We start from the raw sequence: 23,418 nt of genomic DNA, 5'->3' as shown, positions 1-23,418 counted from the left end.
GGATAGAAACCTCAAAAGAGCCTCAGGACCTGAGGATAGAAACCTCAAGGGAACCTCAGGGCCTGAGGACAGAAACCTCAGGGGAGCCTCAGGACCTGAAGATAGAAACCTCAAGAGAGCCTCAGGACCTGAGGATAGAACCCTCAAGGGAGCCTCAGGGCCTGAGGATAGAAACCTCAAGGGAGCCTCAGGGCCTGAGGATAGAAACCTCAAGGGAGCCTCAGGGCCTGAGGATATAAACCTCAAGAGAGCCTCAGGGACTGAATATAGAAACCTCAGGGGAGCCTCAGGGCCTGAGGATATAAACCTCAAGGGAGCCCCAGGACCTAAGGACAGAAACTTCAGGGGAGCCTCCGGCCCTTGAGACAGAAGCCTCAGGGCCTAAGGATAGAACCATAAGGGGAGCCTCCGAACCAGAGGATAGAAGCCACGTTCCCCTCTCCCTGAGCTGGCTCTTTCTTCTCCCGCCTTTAGTTAGCTCCAGTTGGTCTGTTGTGGGCTGGGGCCTTTCTTCCTTCAAAGGAACACATCTCCATGTTTGTCTCAGGCTCTCGGTGTTGAATCACTGCTCAGCTCGGAGCCTCCACCTTGGAACCACTTCTTTGTATTTTATATCCTGATGAAGAAACAGGAAGGTTGAGGAGCACTTTGATTTCAAGTTACTGACAGGCTTTACTTGAGCCGGTACTCACAGGTACGGAGCACCAGCACTTCTTGACAGGGTGTAAACTGCGTGTAGTAGTGCAGAGTCCTCTGGGTAGGGAGCATCGGCACTTCTACATTTCCCTTCCCCCACCCGCTGAAGAGCTCTGCTGTCCTGCAGACAGCTGAATATCCTTAAACAACAAGCACTGGTGAAGCCCATTGGCTTTGGGACCTATTGGCTTTGTCAATGGTTTTTAGTGATGTTGTCATGCGTCCCCGATGGGCAGAGTGGCTAAACAGAAACAAGCATTGGCAAAGCCATTGAGCTTGGAAGTCGTGATGTAGCCTTGTTTTCTGGGTATCATTGGCAGTTCGCTACTGGCCATTGCCACTGGAGCAAGGTTAAGACAGTGAGGGTGGTGAATGCACATCAAGCATAAACTGCAAGCCTCAATGGCTGCAAGCAATGAGGTGGCCGGAAGCCGTAGAGTAACTGATTACTGGTTGACTGAGCATTGTAGGGTTTTAGAGTGTTGTGAGCAGCAGAGGGAGCAGAGCAGTCCATCCTGTCACATACAGCCGCTCACTTGGCGTGTATATCTTCTTTTTCTATTGGCCTGAACATCTGTCAAGTAAGAGTTAAGCGGCTCCCTAAAGGATAATGAAAACTGCCATGTAATAATGCTCTCATGAGTAGCTACTGTGACAGGTACGGCTGCCCTCATTTAAAAAGAACTGACTCACTTCAGTCGCACTGTCAAACGACCATCACAGCGCAAATGATAGTAAATTAGGAGGTAACATGGTTTTCACAAAACAAACAGTGGAACAGCAACCACAGAGAATGGATTCACTGTAAAAAGATGATTTCAGTCAGCACACACTCAGATAGGCCCAGCAACAGCCGAGAACTACAAAGAGGGATGAGAGCTGAAAGGGACAGGCATCACGGCCACCTGCAGTTCCCAAGGCCTGCGGCTGCTCCCACTGACAGCAACGTGCGGCCCATAGGTGCAAACAACAAAGAGTGGTGTTTCAGCCACAACTGCTGACTATGGAGCTGGGAAATGCCGGTTTGCGTCTCGGCTTCGGCTCAACATCCAGCGATTCTGGGCAAATCACTTAATCTCCCCTGCCTAAAAAAATTAATCTGTCCTTGTGTAAAGTAACTGAAGGTCCTCCAGAAATACCTTCAGGTGGTGTTTGTGCTATATAAAACTGCACTTAAACCAAAGACAAAAAACGGAGCGAGTGAAAACACAAGCACTCGTTTGGAGGGCTCCAAGACAAAGGAAAAAATAACTCCCAAAACAGGAGCACTAGATGGACTCAAGTACTCTGCCCATGCTCTGGGGGTGGGAAGAGGACGATACATTCATGCCATGGACAAATGGGGAGAAAGCATTTGAGGGCAATGATGAAGCCAATGGGCGGGCTGAATCCCACAGATTGAACACAACACGTCTTTTAGATATGAGACCTAAAAAGATGCTATGATGGCTCTGTGGCCGCATGATAATGTAGGTGAGAACATGCATCACCACACATACATGTGCCCTCAAAACGTTGGGAGCGTTTTTTTCATTCGTGTATACACCGCTCGAAAATGGATTCACAATCTAAAAGTCCAATGTAGTGCCAAAGCATTTTTTTCTCATTAGCAGACTGAAGAAGCAACACAGAGGGTGTGGGTGGGGGAAGCACATGCGCAAGAGCAACATGCAGCGGGGGAGAAGCACATGGGTGAGAGAGAACAACATGAGTTTAAAAGAGAAGTACACGGGCAAGAGAGAGCAACACAAGTCCAAGTGGAAGAGAGAAGCACGAGAGTGACAGCTGGAATAGACATGCACTCAAAAGAAAAATTGCCCCCTAAGAGTGAGCAGTGGATGGGTCACAAGTGAAAAGGCTAAACTCATGGGAAAGACAGACAGAAGATGGAGAAGGAAGTGATCAAATAAGCAACAAAGAAATCAGAGTGCCAGTAATACCAACCAATGGTAAACAATAGGTGCGCTTTAAGGCCATTGTAAGATCTTGTATGCTGACATTATGGCCCTCATTATGAACACAGTGGTGTTTACCGCCATGTTCAGGCTGGCGGTCATTTAGCCCCCCCCTGGGACCCCGTCGGCTGCATAATGAACATTTTGCTGGGCCGGCAGGCAGAAACATTGCTTCCGCCCGCAATGCCTCTGTGCGGCGGTGCAGCTGCACCTGTCGCGCAGATCACTGCCTGTAAATCGGGCAGTGACCTGCACGAAGGGGCACTGCACCGGGGCACCTGCACTGCCCATGTCAAGTGCATGGGCCCCCAGGGGACCCCGGAGCACCCCTTCCGCCAGCCTTTTCCTGGCGTGGGAACCCACCAGGGAAAGGCTGGTGGCTGTAGGGATCATTATCCGAGAGGCAGCAGCCCTGCCCTGTTGGTTGATGATTCCTTCCACCGTCAGGCTGCCTGTCGGAGGCAGCCTGGCGGTGGAGGAGGGCCACCTATGGCGGCCCTCCATGTGTACATTGTATGGCGGTTCAGCACGCCATGCTGGTGGCGGTCTTTTTACCCACCGCCGGCATGGCGGGCTGAACCCCTGGGGATCATAATGACTCCCCAAGTCTTTTGCAACCAAACAGCTGTGCTGTCTCATAGGCTTTACCTACAATAGACGCTTACTCCCCGGAGATAACCGTTAGCCACCATCCATCTTGGTTTTCATCATCTTTGAAACCTTTTACATTTTTACTTCATATGTTTATGATGTCGCCTTTGCTCTGTGGCCTTGTAAAATCAGCAGCCTTGAGAATTGTGAGTTGATGTCTCCTTCACCAGGAGACAGTGCTTGATTCCCTGCCAGGTTTGTGTTGGAGGTAGAATGATTTATTTTTTTGAGTGACCCCAGTCTGGCTCCTGGCGACAGTGACCACCTCCTTGGGTGGATCTGAATGGAGTTTGTAAGTCCGCATCGTGGTCTCAATTGCCGTCACTGGGGCCACCTTGGATTGGGCTGCCAGGGCATTGGTCTAGTCTTCACGTGGATGGTTGTGCGTCATGGTCAAAGAGTCATAGATCTTCTCAGCTTGGAGCAAAGAGCGTGAGAGATTTTTTAAGCAGACCCAGGATGTGGCTAAGAGCTGCCTGGGACGGACAATTTTGGATAGTGGTACTTTTGAATAAAAACATAATAGGAGGATACCCCAGCTGGCTGCCTATAGAGGGACGCGCACTTCTACAAGTGGCCTCGCCGGACTGGTGCCCAACTCCTAAGAGCCAGGTGGGGTCTTGCGGCTATTTTTAAGTTAAAGGATTTAATGACTTCCGGAAGTTATTAGCACAGCTAAAACCCATCAGCATGATTTGTTGAGGTTCCCCATGTCTTGGTCTTCATGGAGCTATCACCAAGGCCCTGAGGAGGTTCTTGATGCATCAGCGTTCCCAGATCCCAGAGGGAGGCTGGTGGATAGAGAGGGGTTGGATCTGGTCCTTTCCTAACTGAGAGGAATGTGGCAAGGATTCCTTTACCGACTCTGCCCTTTTTCCCCACTTGTGCTCCCCTTCTGCCAGATCCCTGCCTGTGATTATGGGTGTTAAGGAGGCCATGCAGCAGGAGAAGCAGATGGGGGCAGCCACTGCTTCAGGCCTATGCACTAGGACGTACCCTGTGGAGGCTCCATATGTCCTCTCACTCTGGCAGTAGATCCAGTGCTTCCAAACCTGGCAGGTGGATCCTCTGCGCTCACCGAGGTCTTCCTCTTCTGAGGTTGTAGATGAGACGATGGATGGGGCTCAGCGAACGTCTACCCAGGAGTTACCTTCTACAGGAGTCTTCATCGCATCCCTCTTCTGCCTCTCGAAGTTTGGTCAGAGACTAACATTCTCTGTTTTTACTTCATGTGGAGCTTTTGTCACAGTCAAAGAGGGGGGCAGGATAAAATTCTCTACAGATGTTGGTTCCCTTGTAACTCCCTGCCCCCCTTCTCTGGAGAGGGGAGAGGCTTTGATCCCAGAGGTGCCATCTGCTTCAGGACCCAAAGAAGAACAAGCAATGGGAGCGTATTCTCATCTCTTCCTAGTGCCAGCGTCTTTAGGGGGTTTCATTGAATCATCAACGTGAAGAGTGCCTCTCACTTTGTATGAGCAGCCCATTTCAAGATGGACACTTTACAGACTATAATCAGTCAAGATGCATTGGATTGGGCGGGAACCTATGTAGACGTTCCATTTGACTTTCTCATCAAAACTGCCACTTTTTGCAATTCTGTCCAATCACTCTCCATTCGAGGTCCAGCACTTCAGCATGAAACACACCTTCAGGGACTTCCCAAGCTGCATAGCAGCCTTCACAACAATGCAACTCCTCTGTTATTCAGCTTTGTATAACGCTCTTATCAACTGAGGGGCATCCAGGCGCTGAACTGGTCCAGTCCTTGGCAGATGTAGAGACTCTTTGCAAACTCCTGTCCTCAGTGAGGCTCTTGACGGTAAACAAGGCAGGGTCTTTGGGTCATTGAGGCGTAGAACCAGGCAGACGTGGGCACCGTCGGTCAGATCAGTTCTCACTTGAAGGCCTCGCTGTGTCTCCAGCCAGCTCCGGCTCGGAGTTGGATGAATGTCCAGACTGAGAGGGTGAGCTGCTCTCCCTTGGTCAGGGGTGAATCTGCTTCTTTCTTCTGAGGATTGCTGGATCTTTACTTCCTTATGTCTTACGCTATCTTCTAGTTTTCCTTCATAGAAGGTGCCCTTTTCCATATGGTGCGGACTTGTCCAGCACCTATCCACTTCTGGGGAAAAGTGGGATGTGAGATCGCTAGGGTGCTTGGCCGAAACACTGACCTTACCACCAAGATTGCTCTTTGGGGTCTTTTGGATGGGACTGGGGGGGGACTGAGAACTGAAAGGACATTTGTTGGGGTGGCTACCTCAGTGGCGAAAAGAGACACTGCACGCAACTGGAGATTGCCAACACCCCCCTCAATGGAGACGTGGCGAGAGGGTGCAGGCTGGTTTGCTCGCTAGGAAAAACCAATCCATGAGGCACGGAGTTACCCCTGGAAACAAGAAAAGACTTGGGGCACTTGGCGGACGTATTATGGGCTGGATGTGGTATCTTATTTTTGTACCTGCAACTATTATGTACTTATCACATAGTAGTGTCCCTTTGTTTTATTGTGTGTTGATATCACTGAAAATCAATAACCTTTGGTTTTAAAAATAGGGGCAATGCCATACTCCCTGTGTGCTACTCATGCTTCCTAGCTGAAGGGTCTTGGGTGGGGACTGCTCTGATCTGTTTCGCCTCATGGGTCTTCTCTTTGGTTTTCTCCGCTTACCACTCATTCAAAGGCTACTAAATCATCCAGTGAGGTTTGGTCAGAAGATCATCCTTGTGGTTCAATTTGACCCCAGAAAGCTTGATTTCCAGGTCTTGGTCACGTGGCTTCTGTTCAGGAGTGGATGCTCCCAGTGTTTCATTCTCCTCTTCATGCTCCTCCCCTCTCACAGTTGTCTTTTCAGAGAATACACCTTTTGATGTGAAGGTTTACCGACCGGGCTTGCAAAAATCAGGGATCCCTTCAGCCATGGTTGTAGAGACTTCCAGGCATCAGTCTACTTGTAAAGCCTATCCCCATCCTTGGATCTCCTTTAAAGGCCATGTGCAGGGTGAGGGCTGCATCAGCAGTGAAAGGACCAGAGTTCAGTTTCCCCAAGAGGGGGTTGTCTGGGTGTTGTCTCCTGCTACCCTGAGTATTCATTGTGTGGCCAGCAGAACTTTTAGGGAGGCTTGGGGGGGGGGGGGGGGGGGGATGTTCTACTCAGTTCTTTGTCTCAAACTTTACCAGTTTTGTCCTGGGGCTGCCCTCCCTTGGATCTCCATTGTTTTCTTTCCATACTGCAGAGGGGGCCCTTTGAACCAGTAGAGGAATCTTGCCTAACATTTCTCATCTTTGTGACCTTTTTATGGTTGTTATAACCTCAGCTAGGAAGTTGGTAGAACTGGGGTATTTGGTTTTCTGGCATCCTACATTTATATTCTAACAGGTACAGTCCTTCTTCAGCTAGGCCCAGGTGAGAGGCAGAGATTCTCCCTCTGATTTCCCACACTAACCCTCTCACTACGAAGCAGGTTGACTTGCACATCCAGGGTGTTTGCAGGGCTGGGGCTGTTTCTATCCACTTGGAAAAGCTCTCTGCTTTCCATCAGTGCAACAACCTCTTTGTGAACTCAGGTGAAGCAGAGGAAGGGTCTTCTCTTGCTACCTTGAGCCTCTGGGTGAGGCAGCCATTTCTTCTCAAGTGACCTCTCAGGTGCGTTCGATAAGGACACAGGTCTCGAGGGTAGGTTAATAAACCTGCTATCAAGGAACTAGAAACTATTAGTTCCTTTGACTGACCTTGATCCTTCTAAGCGCTATCCTGATATTGGGGATGGTTGACTTTGTTATACGAACATAACTAAGTAAGTGACTACCTACCTTAGATTTCGTTGAATATTTATTCCGGAATGTTGGAGTAGATTGTTTTTTGGTCCTGAAGAAGCGTCATAGGATCCGGCTGGACCACTTGGATGCGAAACATGTAGACCTGTTATAGAGCAATACCACATAGTATCTATCTTTTTAGAGTGGGTGACCATCATCCATCACCCTGACACTCTGATTTGTTTTTAATCTTGGTCTTCATCACATATAACTGATTAAATTATGAGTGATATTTGTTGATGATGAACCAATTTTAACTTTTTCTATTTCACTCCACTTACACATGGGCTCTCCAAATTGGGCACCCTTTCAAAACAAAGGTTTTTGGATGTTCAACTTACTGAGCACCCCGGTTAAGAGCTTCCCCGTGTGGGGAGCCCGTTAGGCATTGCAGTACCAGCCTAACGAGGAGCTGTCCCAATGATGAAGCCAGTCATCCATTGTGATGCATGAGGGTCCTTGCTCCTGTACATTTCTGGCTCACTTTAAATGTCTAATTAGATAGGAACAGTGTACTCTTAGATTGTTTACGACTTTATTGGGAGGCTGTACACTGGACCTGTAATCTCCCGGTCCCTCTCCTTTTGATCCGCGGAGTTACCTGCACCTGCTCAAGAATGTTCCACTGGAGAGGTGACTGTCTTGTGAGCCCGGGTGTGAGGGCTCTCGCTCACAGACAAATGTCAAGCAGCTCCTGGGGCTGCACCTCTCACCTTTGCATCTCATTAGCAGACTGATGTTAATCCTTAATTTCCTCTGACATTTGGCAATAGGGGTTTAATTGCGGGCTCAAAATGAGTGAGTGAGTTTTTTTTTTCATTCACGTACACTTGGGGTGTCGCATACTTTCGGTTTATGACTTTATTTTTTCAGTTTAAGCGCTTTTTATTGAGAACATAATCAGAAATAGTAACAAGGTAACAGTGCTTTTGAACATGTGAAAGATATTACAATTATGATACAGGTTTCATCCGTATGAGTAAAGAGAGAGAAGTAAAACGAGGGAACTAGAGTTTCAAGAAAAAACTGTAAATCAGAGATAGAAAAAGGAGGGGTAGAAGACGGAAGAATAAATGTAAACTGGATAAAGGCTGGAGTATTATAAAACAAGACATTGTGAGGAATATAAATGAGCATTACTTATCTTAATAGAGGATAAATCTATAAAAAAACAATTCAGAGAGGTTTGGGAAACTTTTCAGCAAAAATATCAACTGATTTATTTTCGTAACTAAGTGTTGAGAAACAAAGTTACTGATCACGATATTTGTTCTTTAAGAGCTGAGGCAACCTGGGGTACATATGCCCTGTGTAAATGATGATTGAAGCAACCCACATGCCGCCAGGCCTTACAAGAAACGTGAGTATTGTTTTTCCAATTAGAAGTTAGTTGTTGAAAGGCTGTAGCTAGCCATGTGTCCAGTAGGTGAAGTGGGTGCGTCAGGTGGGACCAAACCGGTGCTCGGCTTCCTAAGATAACATTATGTATTGTATGTGGGATGTTGATTTAAAAATCCTAGTAAGCTGACCCCTAACCTGTCGCCAGAAAGCAGCAATGTGACGACAAAGAAATTATATATGCAACAAATCACAATTCGATGGGCTGCAGGACCAACAATTATCATGAGTAGTGGCCTTCATTTTACGCAAGAGCCTAGGAGCAGCAAATAATTTATTATATAAGAACACTCTTTGGGTCACATTTGCTGCTCTTGAAACTGCGTAACTAAGAGCAGATCTTGCCCCAACGTTGAGTGCATCACTGCACATGCAAATCATGTTCCCATGGCAACTCTAAGGCAGAATTGGTTCTCGCTGCGGAAAGAGGGACAAGGTGCGTATACATAGAAGCAGGTTTACAATGATGCCTTACTGAAGTAAGTCATGTATGTTCCTACTGAGGTGACATGTTAGCTTGTAAAGATGAAATGCAGTCATGAATGTGCTGAATTAACTATGTGTATTTATGATAAAGTCATTGGGGTAACTTAAAAAGTGTCTGTACCCTGGGAAACGGAAGAGGAACATCATGAAAAATTAATTGGTTAAGAAATGTAACGCCTTTCTCTTCCCTTGTTTTCCAAAAGAAGACTGTTATTTATTTTAAGGTGTTTATTGTACCAGGGAGATGAATTTATAAAGTTAGTGTGGGATAAGGATTTTGAAAAATCAGAGGTTTTAAAACTTTACATGAGTGCACAATGGAGGGATGGGTTGGAAAGCTGATTTCTATGAAAAGAACAAAAATTCTGCAGATGGACAGGGGGAAATGAAAGAGGACTCAATGGGAAACCGTGAAGGTTTAGGAAAGTCAGTATTATGGTGAAGCCAATGGCAGGACTGTTTCAGGCAACAAGCATCACAGAATATACAGAAATTAGGAAAATGTTTCCGCCATAATTTTTAGTAAGTTTTAACTGTGCAAGGACATGTTTATTATTATTCCATTAGAAATGAGATAGGGTAGAATACTTTTTTTTTTAAATAGAGCAATAAAATATGAACAGGGATCATGGAAATGAGGTTCATTACACATGGAGATTGCATAATTTTAAGAGAACTTAACCTTCCCTACCTTGATATAAATGAAGTTTTTGATTCAGTACAATAATTCCCTTCTGTTTATGACTTCTGTATTGTTTCTTTTCTGCAAAGCTCCTGTCCAGCTTGTGTATCCCTCACTTCTGAGGGCATGGACAAGGAAGGGAAGGGAGCTGATAATGTTCAGATTACTTGGGTAATTCCGTTAACTCTGATTTTTCCTTCCTAGTCCAAGGCCTTACTCCCCCCGGCCTCCCTCCTAGCCGCAGCTTTGGCCTTTGGCTTGGGTAGTTGTGCCGGTACGTGTCATGGGCAATAAGCCCTTTTATAGGGTATCGCAGGTGGGGTAAGAGGCTTTCTATAGGATATTGCTTTAAAGTGTGTCTGCAGGAGGTGTCTTTGTCACATGTAAAGACTGGAACAAGGAAGACAAAAATCAGAGTAAGTGGGTTGCCTGACGAATCTGAGCATTTCAAGCACTGGTAATTGATGCTTGAGAAAATACAAAAATTGAAATAAAAAGAAACTACTGGAATTAATCACTCAAATAAATCACTTTTATTGAAAAATCAACAGGAAGGACTTCTGTATGAGTGCCCTCCTCATAGGTGACAGAAGTGCCCCCGACCACCCTATTGTGCACCCTGAAGCTGGGCGCAAGGCACTGTACCCCCTATTCCGCATTCACTCTCCGCTCACCTGTGAACTGGTTCTCTGGTCCGGGGGGCTGTGGGTCTAGGTCCGAGACACCCCCCCTTCCCACACAGACGTGGACGACCTCGGTGACTGGCAGGCGGAAGCTCTGACCTGCAAGAGAGAGGGAGAGAAGTGACCTGACGTAGGGTTTGTTTTACCAACAGGAGTCCAACCACTCTCTCTGCCGTCTGTCCTGAAAGAGAGGCAGCCCCCCCAGCAGGGGTGGGTGAATGATTGCTAACAAAGGGCAGCCCCCCAGCAGGGGTGGGTGAATGATGGACACAGGCAGGGGGTGGATGTGGGTGTATGATGGGTAACAAGGGGCAGGCTCCTTCAGCAGGGGTGGGTGTATGATGGGTAAAAAGAGGCAGCACCCCCAACAGGGGTGGGTGTATGATGGGTAACAAGGGGCAGGCTCCTTCAGGAGGGGCGGGGTGTATGATGGGTAACAAAGGGCAGCCCTCCCCCCCCCCCCAACAGGGGTGGGTGTATGATGGGTAACGAGGGGCAGGCTCCCTCAGCAGGGGTGGGTGTATGATTGCTAACAAGGGGTAGGCCCCCCAGCAGGGGTGGGTGAATGATGGGCAAAGGCAGTGGGTGGATGTGGGTGTATGATGCGTAACAAGGGGCAGGCTCCTTCAGCAGGGGTGTGTGTGTATGATGGGTAACAAGCGGCAGGCCCCCAGCAGGGGTGGGTGTATGATGGGCACAGGCAGGGGGGTGTATGATGGGTAACAAGGGGCAGGCCCCCAGCAGGGGTGGGTGTATGATAGGCACAGGCAGGGCTGGGTGTATGATGGGCACAGGCAGGGGGGTGGATATGGGTTGTATGATGGGCAACAAGGGGCAGGCTCCTTCAGCAGGGGTGGGTGTATGATGGGAACAGGCAGGGGTGGGTGTATGATGGGTAACAAGGGGCAGGCCCCCAGCAGGGGTGGGTGTATGATGGGCACAGACAGGGGGTGGATGTGGGTGTATGATGGGCAACAAGGGGCAGGCTCCTTCAGCAGGGGTGGGTGTATGATGGGTAACAAGAGGCAGCACCCCCAACAGGGGTGGGTGTATGATGGGTAACAAGGGGCAGGCTCCTTCAGGAGGGGCGGGGTGTATGATGGGTAACAAAGGGCAGCCCCCCCCAACAGGGGTGGGTGTATGATGGGTAACGAGGGGCAGGCTCCCTCAGCAGGGGTGGTTGTATGATTGCTAACAAGGGGCAGGCCCCCCAGCAGGGGTGGGTGAATGATGGGAAAGGCAGTGGGTGGATGTGGGTGGATGATGCGTAACAAGGGGCAGGCTCCTTCAGCAGGGGTCTGTGTGTATGATGGGTAACAAGGGGCAGGCCCCCAGCAGGGGTGGGTGTATGATGGGCAAAGGCAGTGGGTGGATGATGCGTAACAAGGGGCAGGCTCCTTCAGCAGGGGTGTGTGTGTATGATGGGTAACAAGCGGCAGGCCCCCAGCAGGGGTGGGTGTATGATGGGCACAGGCAGGGGGGTGTATGATGGGTAACAAGGGGCAGGCCCCCAGCAGGGGTGGGTGTATGATAGGCACAGGCAGGGCTGGGTGTATGATGGGCACAGGCAGGGGGGTGGATATGGGTTGTATGATGGGCAACAAGGGGCAAGCTCCTTCAGCAGGGGTGGGTGTATGATGGGAACAGGCAGGGGTGGGTGTATGATGGGTAACAAGGGGCAGGCCCCCAGCAGGGGTGGGTGTATGATGGGCACAGACAGGGGGTGGATGTGGGTGTATGATGGGCAACAAGGGGCAGGCTCCTTCGGCAGGGGTGGGTGTATGATGGGTAACAAGAGGCAGCACCCCCAACAGGGGTGGGTGTATGATGGGTAACAAGGGGCAGGCTCCTTCAGGAGGGGCGGGGTGTATGATGGGTAACAAAGGGCAGCCCCCCCCAACAGGGGTGGGTGTATGATGGGTAACGAGGGGCAGGCTCCCTCAGCAGGGGTGGTTGTATGATTGTTAACAAGGGGCAGGCCCCCCAGCAGGGGTGGGTGAATGATGGGCAAAGGCAGTGGGTGGATGTGGGTGGATGATGCGTAACAAGGGGCAGGCTCCTTCAGCAGGGGTCTGTGTGTATGATGGGTAACAAGGGGCAGGCCCCCAGCAGGGGTGGGTGTATGATGGGCACAGGCAGGGGGGTGTCTGATGGGTAACAAGGGGCAGGCCCCCAGCAGGGGTGGGTGTATGATAGGCACAGGCAGGGCTGGGTGTATGATGGGCACAGGCAGGGGGGTGGATATGGGTGTATGATGGGCAACAAGGGGCAGGCTCCTTCAGCAGGGGTGGGTGTATGATGGGAACAGGCAGGGGTGGGTGTATGATGGGTAACAAGGGGCAGGCCCCCCAGCAGGGGTGGGTGTATGATGGGCACAGGCAGGGGGTGGATGTGGGTGTATGATGGGCAACAAGGGGCAGGCTCCTTCAGCAGGGGTGGGTGTATGATGGGTAACAAGAGGCAGCACCCCCAACAGGGGTGGGTGTATGATTGGTAACAAGGGGCAGGCTCCTTCAGGAGGGGCGGGGTGTATGATGGGTAACAAAGGGCAGCTCCCCCAACAGGGGTGGGTGTATGATGGGTAACAAGGGGCAGGCTCCTTCAGGAGGGGCGGGGTGTATGATGGGTAACAAAGGGCAGCCCCCCCCAACAGGGGTGGGTGTATGATGGGTAACGAGGGGCAGGCTCCCTCAGCAAGGGTGGGTGTATGATTGCTAACAAGGGGCAGGCCCCCTAGCAGGGGTGGGTGAATGATGGGCAAAGGCAGTGGGTGGATGATGCGTAACAAGGGGCAGGCTCCTTCAGCAGGGGTGTGTGTGTATGATGGGTAACAAGGGGCAGGCCCCCAGCAGGGGTGGGTGTATGATGGGCACAGGCAGGGGGGTGTATGATGGGTAACAAGGGGCAGGCCCCCAGCAGGGGTGTGTGTATGATAGGCACAGGCAGGGCTGGGTGTATGATGGGCACAGGCAGGGGGGTGGATATGGGTTGTATGATGGGCAACAAGGGGCAGGCTCCTTCAGCAGGGGTGGGTGTATGATGGGAACAGGCAGGGGTGGGTGTATGATGGGTAACAAGGGGCAGGCCCCCAGCAGGGGTGGGTGTATGATGGGCACAGACAGGGGGTGGATGTGGGTGTATGATGGGCAACAAGGGCAGGCTCCTTCAGCAGGGGTGGGTGTATGATGGGTAACAAGAGGCAGCACTCCCAACAGGGGTGGGTGTATGATGGGTAACAAGGGGCAGGCTCCTTCAGGAGGGGCGGGGTGTATGATGGGTAACAAAGGGCAGCCCCCCCCCCCAACAGGGGTGGGTGTATGATGGGTAACGAGGGGCAGGCTCCCTCAGCAGGGGTGGTTGTATGATTGCTAACAAGGGGCAGGCCCCCCAGCAGGGGTGGGTGAATGATGGGCAAAGGCAGTGGGTGGATGTGGGTGGATGATGCATAACAAGGGGCAGGCTCCTTCAGCAGGGGTCTGTGTGTATGATGGGTAACAAGGGGCAGGCCCCCAGCAGGGGTGGGTGTATGATGGGCACAGGCAGGGGGGTGTCTGATGGGTAACAAGGGGCAGGCCCCCAGCAAGGGTGGGTGTATGATAGGCACAGGCAGGGCTGGGTGTATGATGGGCACAGGCAGGGGGGTGGATATGGGTGTATGATGGGCAACAAGGGGCAGGCTCCTTCAGCAGGGGTGGGTGTATGATGGGAACAGGCAGGGGTGGGTGTATGATGGGTAACAAGGGGCAGGCCCCCCAGCAGGGGTGGGTGTATGATGGGCACAGGCAGGGGGTGGATGTGGGTGTATGATGGGCAACAAGGGGCAGGCTCCTTCAGCAGGGGTGGGTGTATGATGGGTAACAAGAGGCAGCACCCCCAACAGGGGTGGGTGTATGATGGGTAACAAGGGGCAGGCTCCTTCAGGAGGGGCGGGGTGTATGATGGGTAACAAAGGGCAGCTCCCCCAACAGGGGTGGGTGTATGATGGGTAACAAGGGGCAGGCTCCTTCAGGAGGGGCGGGGTGTATGATGGGTAACAAAGGGCAGCTCCCCCAACAGGGGTGGGTGTATGATGGGTAACAAGGGGCAGGCTCCTTCAGGAGGGGCGGGGTGTATGATGGGTAACAAAGGGCAGCCCCCCCCAACAGGGGTGGGTGTATGATGGGTAACGAGGGGCAGGCTCCCTCAGCAAGGGTGGGTGTATGATTGCTAACAAGGGGCAGGCCCCCCAGCAGGGGTGGGTGAATGATGGGCAAAGGCAGTGGGTGGATGATGCGTAACAAGGGGCAGGCTCCTTCAGCAGGGGTGTGTGTGTATGATGGGTAACAAGGGGCAGGCCCCCAGCAGGGGTGGGTGTATGATGGGCACAGGCAGGGGGGTGTATGATGGGTAACAAGGGGCAGGCCCCCAGCAGGGGTGGGTGTATGATAGGCACAGGCAGGGGTGGGTGTATGATGGGCACAGGCAGGGGGGTGGATGTGGGTGTATAATGGGCAACAAGGGGCAGGCTCCTTCAGCAGGGGTGGGTGTATGATGGGAACAGGCAGGGGTGGGTGTATGATGGGTAACAAGGGGCAGGCCCCCAGCAGGGGTGGGTGTATGATGGGTAAAAAGCGGCAGGCCCCCAGCAGGGGTGGGTATGATTGGTAACAAGGGGCAGGCTCCATCAGCAGGGGTGGGTATGATTGGTAACAAGGGGCAGGCCCCCCAGCAGGGGTGGTTGTATGATGGGAACAGGCAGGGGTGGGTGTATGATGGGTAACAAGGGGCAGCCCCCCAGCAGGGATGGGTGTATGATGGGAATAGGCGGGGGTAGGTGTGATGGGTAACAAGGGGCAGCTCCCCAGCAGGGGTGGGTGTATGATGGGCACAGGCAGGGGTGGGTGTATGATGGGCACAGGCAGGGGTGGGTGTATGATGGGTAACAAGGGGCAGGCCCCCAGCAGGGGTGGGTGTATGATGGGCACAGGCAGGGGTGGGTGTATGATGGGTAACAAGGGGCAAGCCCCCAGCAGGGGTGGGTGTATGATGGGTAACAAGGGGCAGCCCCCAGCAGGGGTGGGTGTATGATAGGCACCGGCAGGGGTGGGTGTCTGATAGGCACCGGCGGGGGTGGGTGTCTGATGGGCACCGGCGGGGGTGGGTGTCTGATGGGCACCGGCGGGGGTGGGTGTCTGATGGGCACCGGCGGGGGTGGGTGTATGATGGGCACCGGCGGGGGGGTGTATGATGGGAACAGGCGGGGGTGGGTGTATGATGGGAACAGGCGGGGGTGGGTGTATGATGGGCACAGGCAGGGGTGGGTGTATGATGGGCACAGGCAGGGGTGGGTGTATGATGGGCACATGCAGGGGTGGGTGTATGATGGGCACAGGCAGGGGTGGGTGTATGATGGGTAACAAGGGGCAGCCCCCCAGCAGGGGTGGGTGTATGATAGGCACAGGCAGGGGTGGGTGTATGATGGGCACCGGCGGGGTGGGTGTATGATGGGCACCGGCGGGGGGGGGGGTGTATGATGGGCACCGGCGGGGGGGGGGGTGTATGATGGGCACCGGCGGGGGTGGGTGTATGATGGGCACCGGCGGGGGTGGGTGTATGATGGGCACCGGCGGGGGGGGGGGGTGTATGATGGGCACCGGCGGGGGTGGGTGTACGATGGGCACAGGCAGGGGTGGGTGTATGATGGGCACAGGCAGGGGTGGGTGTATGATGGGCACCGCTGGTACAGAGGCAGAAGTGGCTAGATTTGGGTTCCGCCAGCTACTCGAGCCAACCTGCCCACCTAACACTGAGACCCCTTCCTCATGGGACCCCCCGTCCTACTGAGATCTCCCCCACTTTCATATCAAGCTCCCTCACCCCACTCCTGCTTATGATGGCTTCACCTCCGGTTTGATAGTGACATCATAGGCTTCTAATCTGATATAGTGATGTCACAGACCGGTGACCTGATGTGATGACGTCATAGCCCTCACACCTGGGCTGAGGAGGGGGTGGAGTTTGCTAATCTCCGGGCTGGACACAGCTTGGAGCCGAGTCCCACAAACCAGTCCTGCGGGTCAGTCCGCCCCACCCACACCCAACCACACCCCCCCAGCCTCGGGTCACTGCTCCCGTCACCCAAAGGAAGAGCAAACCGGTCTAACCAGGGGCAGCCCAGGAAGAGCCGCACCCCAAGGGCATTCATTAAACCTGCACCCACACAGCTGAACTCTCAAAGAGGCCCCATGACAGCTGCGCCCTCAAAGAGGCACCCTGACAACTGCACCCTCAAAGAGGCCCCATGACAGCTGCGCCCTCAAAGAGGCACCCTGACAACTGCACCCTCAAAGAGGCCCCCTGACAGCTGCACCCTCAAAGAGGCCCCCTGACAGTTGCACCCTCAAAGAGGCACCCTGACAGCTGCACCCTTAAAAAGGCCCCCCGAGAGCTGCATTTTCAATGACGCAACCTGATAGCTGCACCCTCAAAGAGACACAATAACAGCTGTGCCCTCAGAGAGACACCCTAAGAGCTGCACCCCCAAAGAGACAACATAACAGCTGCACCCTAAAAGAGGCATCCTGACAGCTGCACCCTCAAAGAGGCACCCTAACAGTTGTGCCCTCAGAGACGTCATGACAGCTGCACACTCAAAGAGGCACCCTGACTGGTGCACCCTCAAAGAGACACAATAACACCTCTGCCCTCAGGGAGACACCCTAAGAGCTGCACTTTCAAAGAGGCCCCCTGACAGCTGCACCCCTAAAGGCGTACCCTGAGAGCTGAACCCTCAAAGATACACCATAACAGTTGCACCCTCATAGAGGCACCCTGAGAGCTGCTTTCTCAAAGAGGCCCCGTCAGCTGCACCCTCAAAGAGGCCCCCTGACAGCTGCACCCTCAAAGAGGCCCCCTGACAGCTGCACCCTCAAAGAGGCCCCCTGACAGCTGCACCCTCAAAGAGGCAACCTGGTTGATTCACTCTCAGAGAGACACCATGACAGCTGCCACCCAAAGACGCACACTGAGAGCTGCACCCTCAAAGATACACCATAACAGATGCACCCTCATAGAGGCACTCTGAGAGCTGCTCTCTCAAAGAGGCCACCTGAGATATGCACCCTCAAAGAGGCCCCCTGAGAGCTGCACCCTCAAAGAGGCCCCCTGAGAGCTGCACCCTCAAAGAGGCACCCTAACAGGTGCACCCTCAAAGAGGCACCCTAACATGTGCTCTCTCAAATAGGCACCCTGAGAGCTGCACCCTCAAAGAGGCACCCTGAGAGCTGCACCCTCAAAGAGGCCCCCTGAGAGCTGCACCCTCAAAGAGGCCCCCTGACACCTGCACCCTCAAAGAGGCCCCCTGAGAGCTGCTCCCTCAAAGAGGCACCCTGAGAGCTGCACCCTCAAAGAGGCCCCCTGAGAGCTGCACCCTCAAAGAGGCCCCCTGAGAGCTGCACCCTCAAAGAGGCCCCCTGAGAGCTGCACCCTCAAAGAGTCGTCCTGTCAGCGGCACCCTCAAAGAGGCACCCTAACAGCTGCACCCTCAAAGAGGCCCCCTGAGAGCTGCACCCTCAAAGAGGCCCCCTGAGAGCTGCACCCTCAAAGAGGCCCCCTGAGAGCTCCACCCTCAAAGAGGCGTCCTGTCAGCTGCACCCACAAAGAGGCACCCTAACAGCTGCACCCTCAAAGAGGCCCCCTGAGAGCTGCACCCTCAAAGAGGCCCCCTGAGAGCTGCACCCCCAAAGAGGCCCAATGTCAGCTGCACCCCCAAAGAGGCCCCCTGAGAGCTGCACCCTCAAAGATACACCATAACAGATGCACCCTCGTAGAGGCACCCTGAGAGCTGCTCTCTCAAAGAGGCCACCTGAGATATGCACCCTCAAAGAGGCTCCCTGAGATATGCACCCTCAAAGAGGCCCGATGAGAGCTGCACCCCCAAAGAGGCCTCTTGAGAGGTGCACCCTCAAAGAGGCCTCTTGAGAGGTGCACCCTCAAAGAGGCCCTCTGAGAGCTGCACCCTCAAAGAGGCCCCCTGACAGCTGCACCCTCAAAGAGGCACCCTGACTGATTCACTCTCAAAGAGGCACCATACCAGCTGAGCCCTCAGAGAGGCACCATACCAGCTGCCGTCCAAAGACGGACCCTGAGAGCTGCACCCTCAAAGAGGCCCCCTGAGAGCTGCACCCCCAAAGAGGCCCCATGTCAGCTGCACCCCAAAGAGGCCCCCTGAGATATGCACCCTCAAAGAGGCCCGATGAGAGCTGCACCCTCAAAGAGGCCCGATGAGAGCTGCACCACCAAAGAGGCCCCCTGAGAGCTGCATCCTCAGGGAGGCCCCCTGAGAGCTGCATCCTCAGGGAGGCCCCCTGAGAGCTGCATCCTCAGGGAGGCCCCTTGAGGGATGCGGGTCACAGTGGCGCCACTGTGTGTCACTCGATTCCCGGCTGAAAGCCGATATCACATGGTGAGCTGGAAACCCTCGCACAGAGTTGGTTTCCAGCTCGTCCTCGGAGTCTCTGGACAGCCGATGTCCACTGAGGGTTTTTAAACCTCCCTAAGACATGTGTGCTGTCCTCAGACGCTTCCGGGCTTTGACTGTGGAGGGCATCAGGCACCCGAGGCCGCACAGAGGCAGAATACAAAATGATGGGGCCACCTGCGGAATGTGATAAGGGGCCTCTGAGTCTCCCATACATCCCTGAAGGGCTGCAGGGGGCTGTGTTACACCCCTGAGGGTGAACTAAGCACAGGCCTGCCCCCTCTTCACACGGTAAGTATGTTTGAGAAGATAGCAGGTCTGGGGCCCTTAATGGTCCTCTGGACGCAGGACTAGTGACCCTCCGCATCCCTGGATGAAGAGGTCCCCCATCCCTTCAAAGTGCCAGGGCTCCAGGCAGTGGCGTGGGCTCCCACACCAGTGAGAAACTACAGAAAGTTGTGTGGACTCCAAGAGAAGAAGATGCTGGGGAAGGCGAGGCTACTCCGGGTGTGATCTGGAGGAGACCTCCCCATACGCTGGGCGAGGCAAGTGGACCACCCCGCGTTCCTGCATCTCTCAGTGCCCACTGGTACCACCGACCAGGTCTTCTTATGCACCGGGCAGCTACCCACCCCTGCAGCGCCCCCTGGCTTCCAGGTGTCCCACCTGATCCACACAGCAGCAGACCCACGTCTGATGCCCCCCAAAACAGCGGCGCCTGCTACCTTCATTAGACGTCTAAGCAATGGACAGGATGGAGAACCCGCCGAGGCCCCCTGAGGGTGGGCAGCAGCCCTTGACCAAAGCACATGATTAAATAAAAATACATCACAGGACGGGACCACTCTCCCATGGGTGGTCTACACGACATTCAAATATTCTTCATGAGAAGGGTTCCTTCTCTAGTCTACAGCTGTCCCCAATACCACAAAAAGTTATATACTAAATTCATACATCTCACACAGGACTCAGGGGCTGAATACATTGGTGATTGCTGCTATGAAAAGAGAGAGAGATTGCACTGAAAATATATAGGAAGAAGGTGACCTTGTTGTCCGTTGTATCCGGACTCACAGCAAACAAGCAGCCGGGTGCTGCTAGGGGCCTGGGGCGCGTTTACTGCTATGGTCACAGCATTCACAGACAGGTGCTGCGAGGCCAGCGACGGGTGACTCATTCCGTAGGGCATCACTCACTCCAAGCGAGCACCCAGTTGTGTGCCAAGAGGGCACCTTAGGTGCCAGGAGACGACAAAGGTGGTTTTATACCCGGGCTGGAAGCAGAACCCGGGAGTCAACCAGGACAAACCACCATCGGTTCCAGATCAGAGACGTAGGGATCGCCGTCCTAGTCCGAACCGGAGGATGCTCGGTGTTTAACCCGAAGATCCACGCCAAGCAAGGTCCCCAGGGCTTCACGGTTACTGCCGCAGGGAGCCGGCGAGAGGGCATCCCACATCCCTCGAGTGTACCCTGTGCCACCCCTGGGCGCCACCCAACAGCGCACGGGTCGCCCTTACTGATGCCGGACCTTGTGATGCTCAGAGGAGGAGCTGCCCCAAATAAGATGCGTTTCATCATCTGCTGTACAAGCCCTGGAATAATAATAACCATTTCCATTACTAACTGCTCCTGGCTGCTTATTAATTCATGAAGCCTGCGCAGAGCACAGGCCTCAAACCAGGAAGAGATGGCGTTTGCCAACAATGTGACCCCGCCTGGAAAAAACTAGACACTTCCTTATCCAAGGCCTCAAATATGAGGAACTGAAGGGGCGCCTGCGATGGGGGATTCACCCACAGGACCGGAGACTGCACAAGTTTGAATGTATCTATGGTGCATGATCTTTGGAGAAAGATGGACAACAGTGGTGTACGAAAGGTGTACATCAGGTGTAGGACCGGTGTAGGACCGGTGTAGGACCGGTGTACATCAGGTGTAGGACCGGTGTACGACAGGTGTAGGACCGGTGTACGACAGGTGTAGGACCGGTGTACAGCAGGTGTAGGACCGGTGTACAGCAGGTGTAGGACCGGTGTACAGCAGGTGTAGGACCGGTGTACGACAGGTGTAGGACCGGTGTACGACAGGTGTAGGACCGGTGTACGACAGGTGTAGGACCGGTGTACGACAGGTGTAGGACCGGTGTACGACAGGTGTAGGACCGGTGTACGACAGGTGTAGGACCGGTGTACGACAGGTGTAGGACCGGTGTACGACAGGTGTAGGACCGGTGTACGACAGGTGTAGGACCGGTGTACGACAGGTGTAGGACCGGTGTACATCAGGTGTAGGACCGGTGTACGACAGGTGTAGGACCGGTGTACGACAGGTGTAGGACCGGTGTACGACAGGTGTAGGACCGGTGTACGACAGGTGTAGGACCGGTGTACGACAGGTGTAGGACCGGTGTAGGACCGGTGTACGACAGGTGTAGGACCAGTGTACATCAGGTGTAGGATGGGTGTAGGACCGGTGTACGACAGGTGTAGGACCGGTGTACGACAGGTGTAGGACCGGTGTACGACAGGTGTAGGACCGGTGTACGACAGGTGTAGGACCGGTGTACGACAGGTGTAGGACCGGTGTACGACAGGTGTAGGACCGGTGTACGACAGGTGTAGGACCGGTGTACGACAGGTGTAGGACCGGTGTAGGACCGGTGTAGGACCGGTGTACGACAGGTGTAGGACCGGTGTACGACAGGTGTAGGACCGGTGTACGACAGGTGTAGGACCGGTGTACGACAGGTGTAGGACCGGTGTACGACAGGTGTAGGACCGGTGTACGACAGGTGTAGGACCGGTGTAGGACCGGTGTAGGACCGGTGTAGGACCGGTGTACGACAGGTGTAGGACCGGTGTACGACAGGTGTAAGAAGGGTGTAGGACCGGTGTACGACAGGTGTAGGACCGGTGTACGACAGGTGTACGACAGGTGTAGGACGGGTGTAGGACCGGTGTACGACAGGTGTAGGACCGGTGTACATCAGGTGTAGGATGGGTGTAGGACCAGTGTACATCAGGTGTAGGACCAGTGTACGACAGGTGTAGGACCAGTGTACATCAGGTGTAGGACCAGTGTACGACAGGTGTAGGACCGGTGTACGACAGGTGTAGGACCGGTGTACGACAGGTGTAGGACCGGTGTACGACAGGTGTAGGACAGGTGTACGACAGGTGTAAGAAGGGTGTAGGACCAGTGTACGACAGGTGTAGGACCAGTGTACGACAGGTGTAGGACCAGTGTACGACAGGTGTAGGACCAGTGTACGACAGGTGTAGGACCGGTGTACGACAGGTGTAGGACCGGTGTACGACAGGTGTAGGACCGGTGTACATCAGGTGTAGGATGGGTGTAGGACCAGTGTACATCAGGTGTAGGACCAGTGTACGACAGGTGTAGGACCAGTGTACATCAGGTGTAGGACCAGTGTACGACAGGTGTAGGACCAGTGTACGACAGGTGTAGGACCGGTGTACGACAGGTGTAGGACCGGTGTACGACAGGTGTAGGACAGGTGTACGACAGGTGTAAGAAGGGTGTAGGACCAGTGTACGACAGGTGTAGGACCAGTGTACGACAGGTGTAGGACCAGTGTACGACAGGTGTAGGACCAGTGTACGACAGGTGTAGGACCAGTGTACGACAGGTGTAGGACCAGTGTACGACCGGTGTAGGACCAGTGTACGACCGGTGTAGGACCAGTGTACGACCGGTGTAGGACCAGTGTACGACCGGTGTAGGACCGGTGTACGACAGGTGTAGGACCGGTGTACGACAGGTGTAGGACCGGTGTACGACAGGTGTAGGACCGGTGTACGACAGGTGTAGGACCGGTGTACGACAGGTGTACGACAGGTGTAGGACCGGTGTACGACAGGTGTAGGACCGGTGTACGACAGGTGTAGGACCGGTGTACGACAGGTGTAAGAAGGGTGTAGGACCGGTGTACGACAGGTGTAGGATGGGTGTAGGACCAGTGTACGACAGGTGTAGGACCGGTGTACGACAGGTGTAGGACCGGTGTACGACAGGTGTAAGAAGGGTTTAGGACCGGTGTACGACAGGTGTAGGATGGGTGTAGGACCAGTGTACGACCGGTGTAGGACCAGTGTACGACCGGTGTAGGACCAGTGTACGACCGGTGTAGGACCAGTGTACGACCGGTGTAGGACCAGTGTACGACAGGTGTAGGACCAGTGTACGACAGGTGTAGGACCAGTGTACGACAGGTGTAGGACCAGTGTACGACAGGTGTAGGACCAGTGTACGACAGGTGTACGACAGGTGTAGGACGGGTGTAGGACCGGTGTACGACAGGTGTAGGATGGGTGTAGGACCAGTGTACGACAGGTGTAGGACCGGTGTACGACAGGTGTAGGACCGGTGTACGACAGGTGTAAGAAGGGTTTAGGACCGGTGTACGACAGGTGTAGGATGGGTGTAGGACCAGTGTACGACCGGTGTAGGACCAGTGTACGACCGGTGTAGGACCAGTGTACGACCGGTGTAGGACCAGTGTACGACAGGTGTAGGACCAGTGTACGACAGGTGTAGGACCGGTGTACGACAGGTGTAGGACCGGTGTAC

At 53.7% G+C, this 23,418-nt stretch overlaps 1 protein-coding gene across 2 annotated transcripts in view; it reads right to left on the bottom strand.

Annotated features, from left to right (window-relative positions):
* LOC138260858 (ceramide kinase-like) overlaps positions 1-23,418 on the bottom strand; it is a 179,193-nt gene that overhangs the window by 121,910 nt on the left and 33,865 nt on the right. For both annotated transcript variants that reach the window (XM_069209280.1, XM_069209279.1), the window contains exon 2: positions 10,360-10,467. In XM_069209280.1, the coding sequence (XP_069065381.1) occupies positions 10,360-10,467 (108 nt within the window). The remainder of the gene's footprint in view (positions 1-10,359; positions 10,468-23,418) is intronic.

This window comes from Pleurodeles waltl, chromosome 10 (genome assembly GCF_031143425.1).
Source record: "Pleurodeles waltl isolate 20211129_DDA chromosome 10, aPleWal1.hap1.20221129, whole genome shotgun sequence".
NCBI lineage: Eukaryota > Metazoa > Chordata > Amphibia > Caudata > Salamandridae > Pleurodeles > Pleurodeles waltl.
This window is presented reverse-complemented; position numbering and strand designations above follow the sequence as displayed.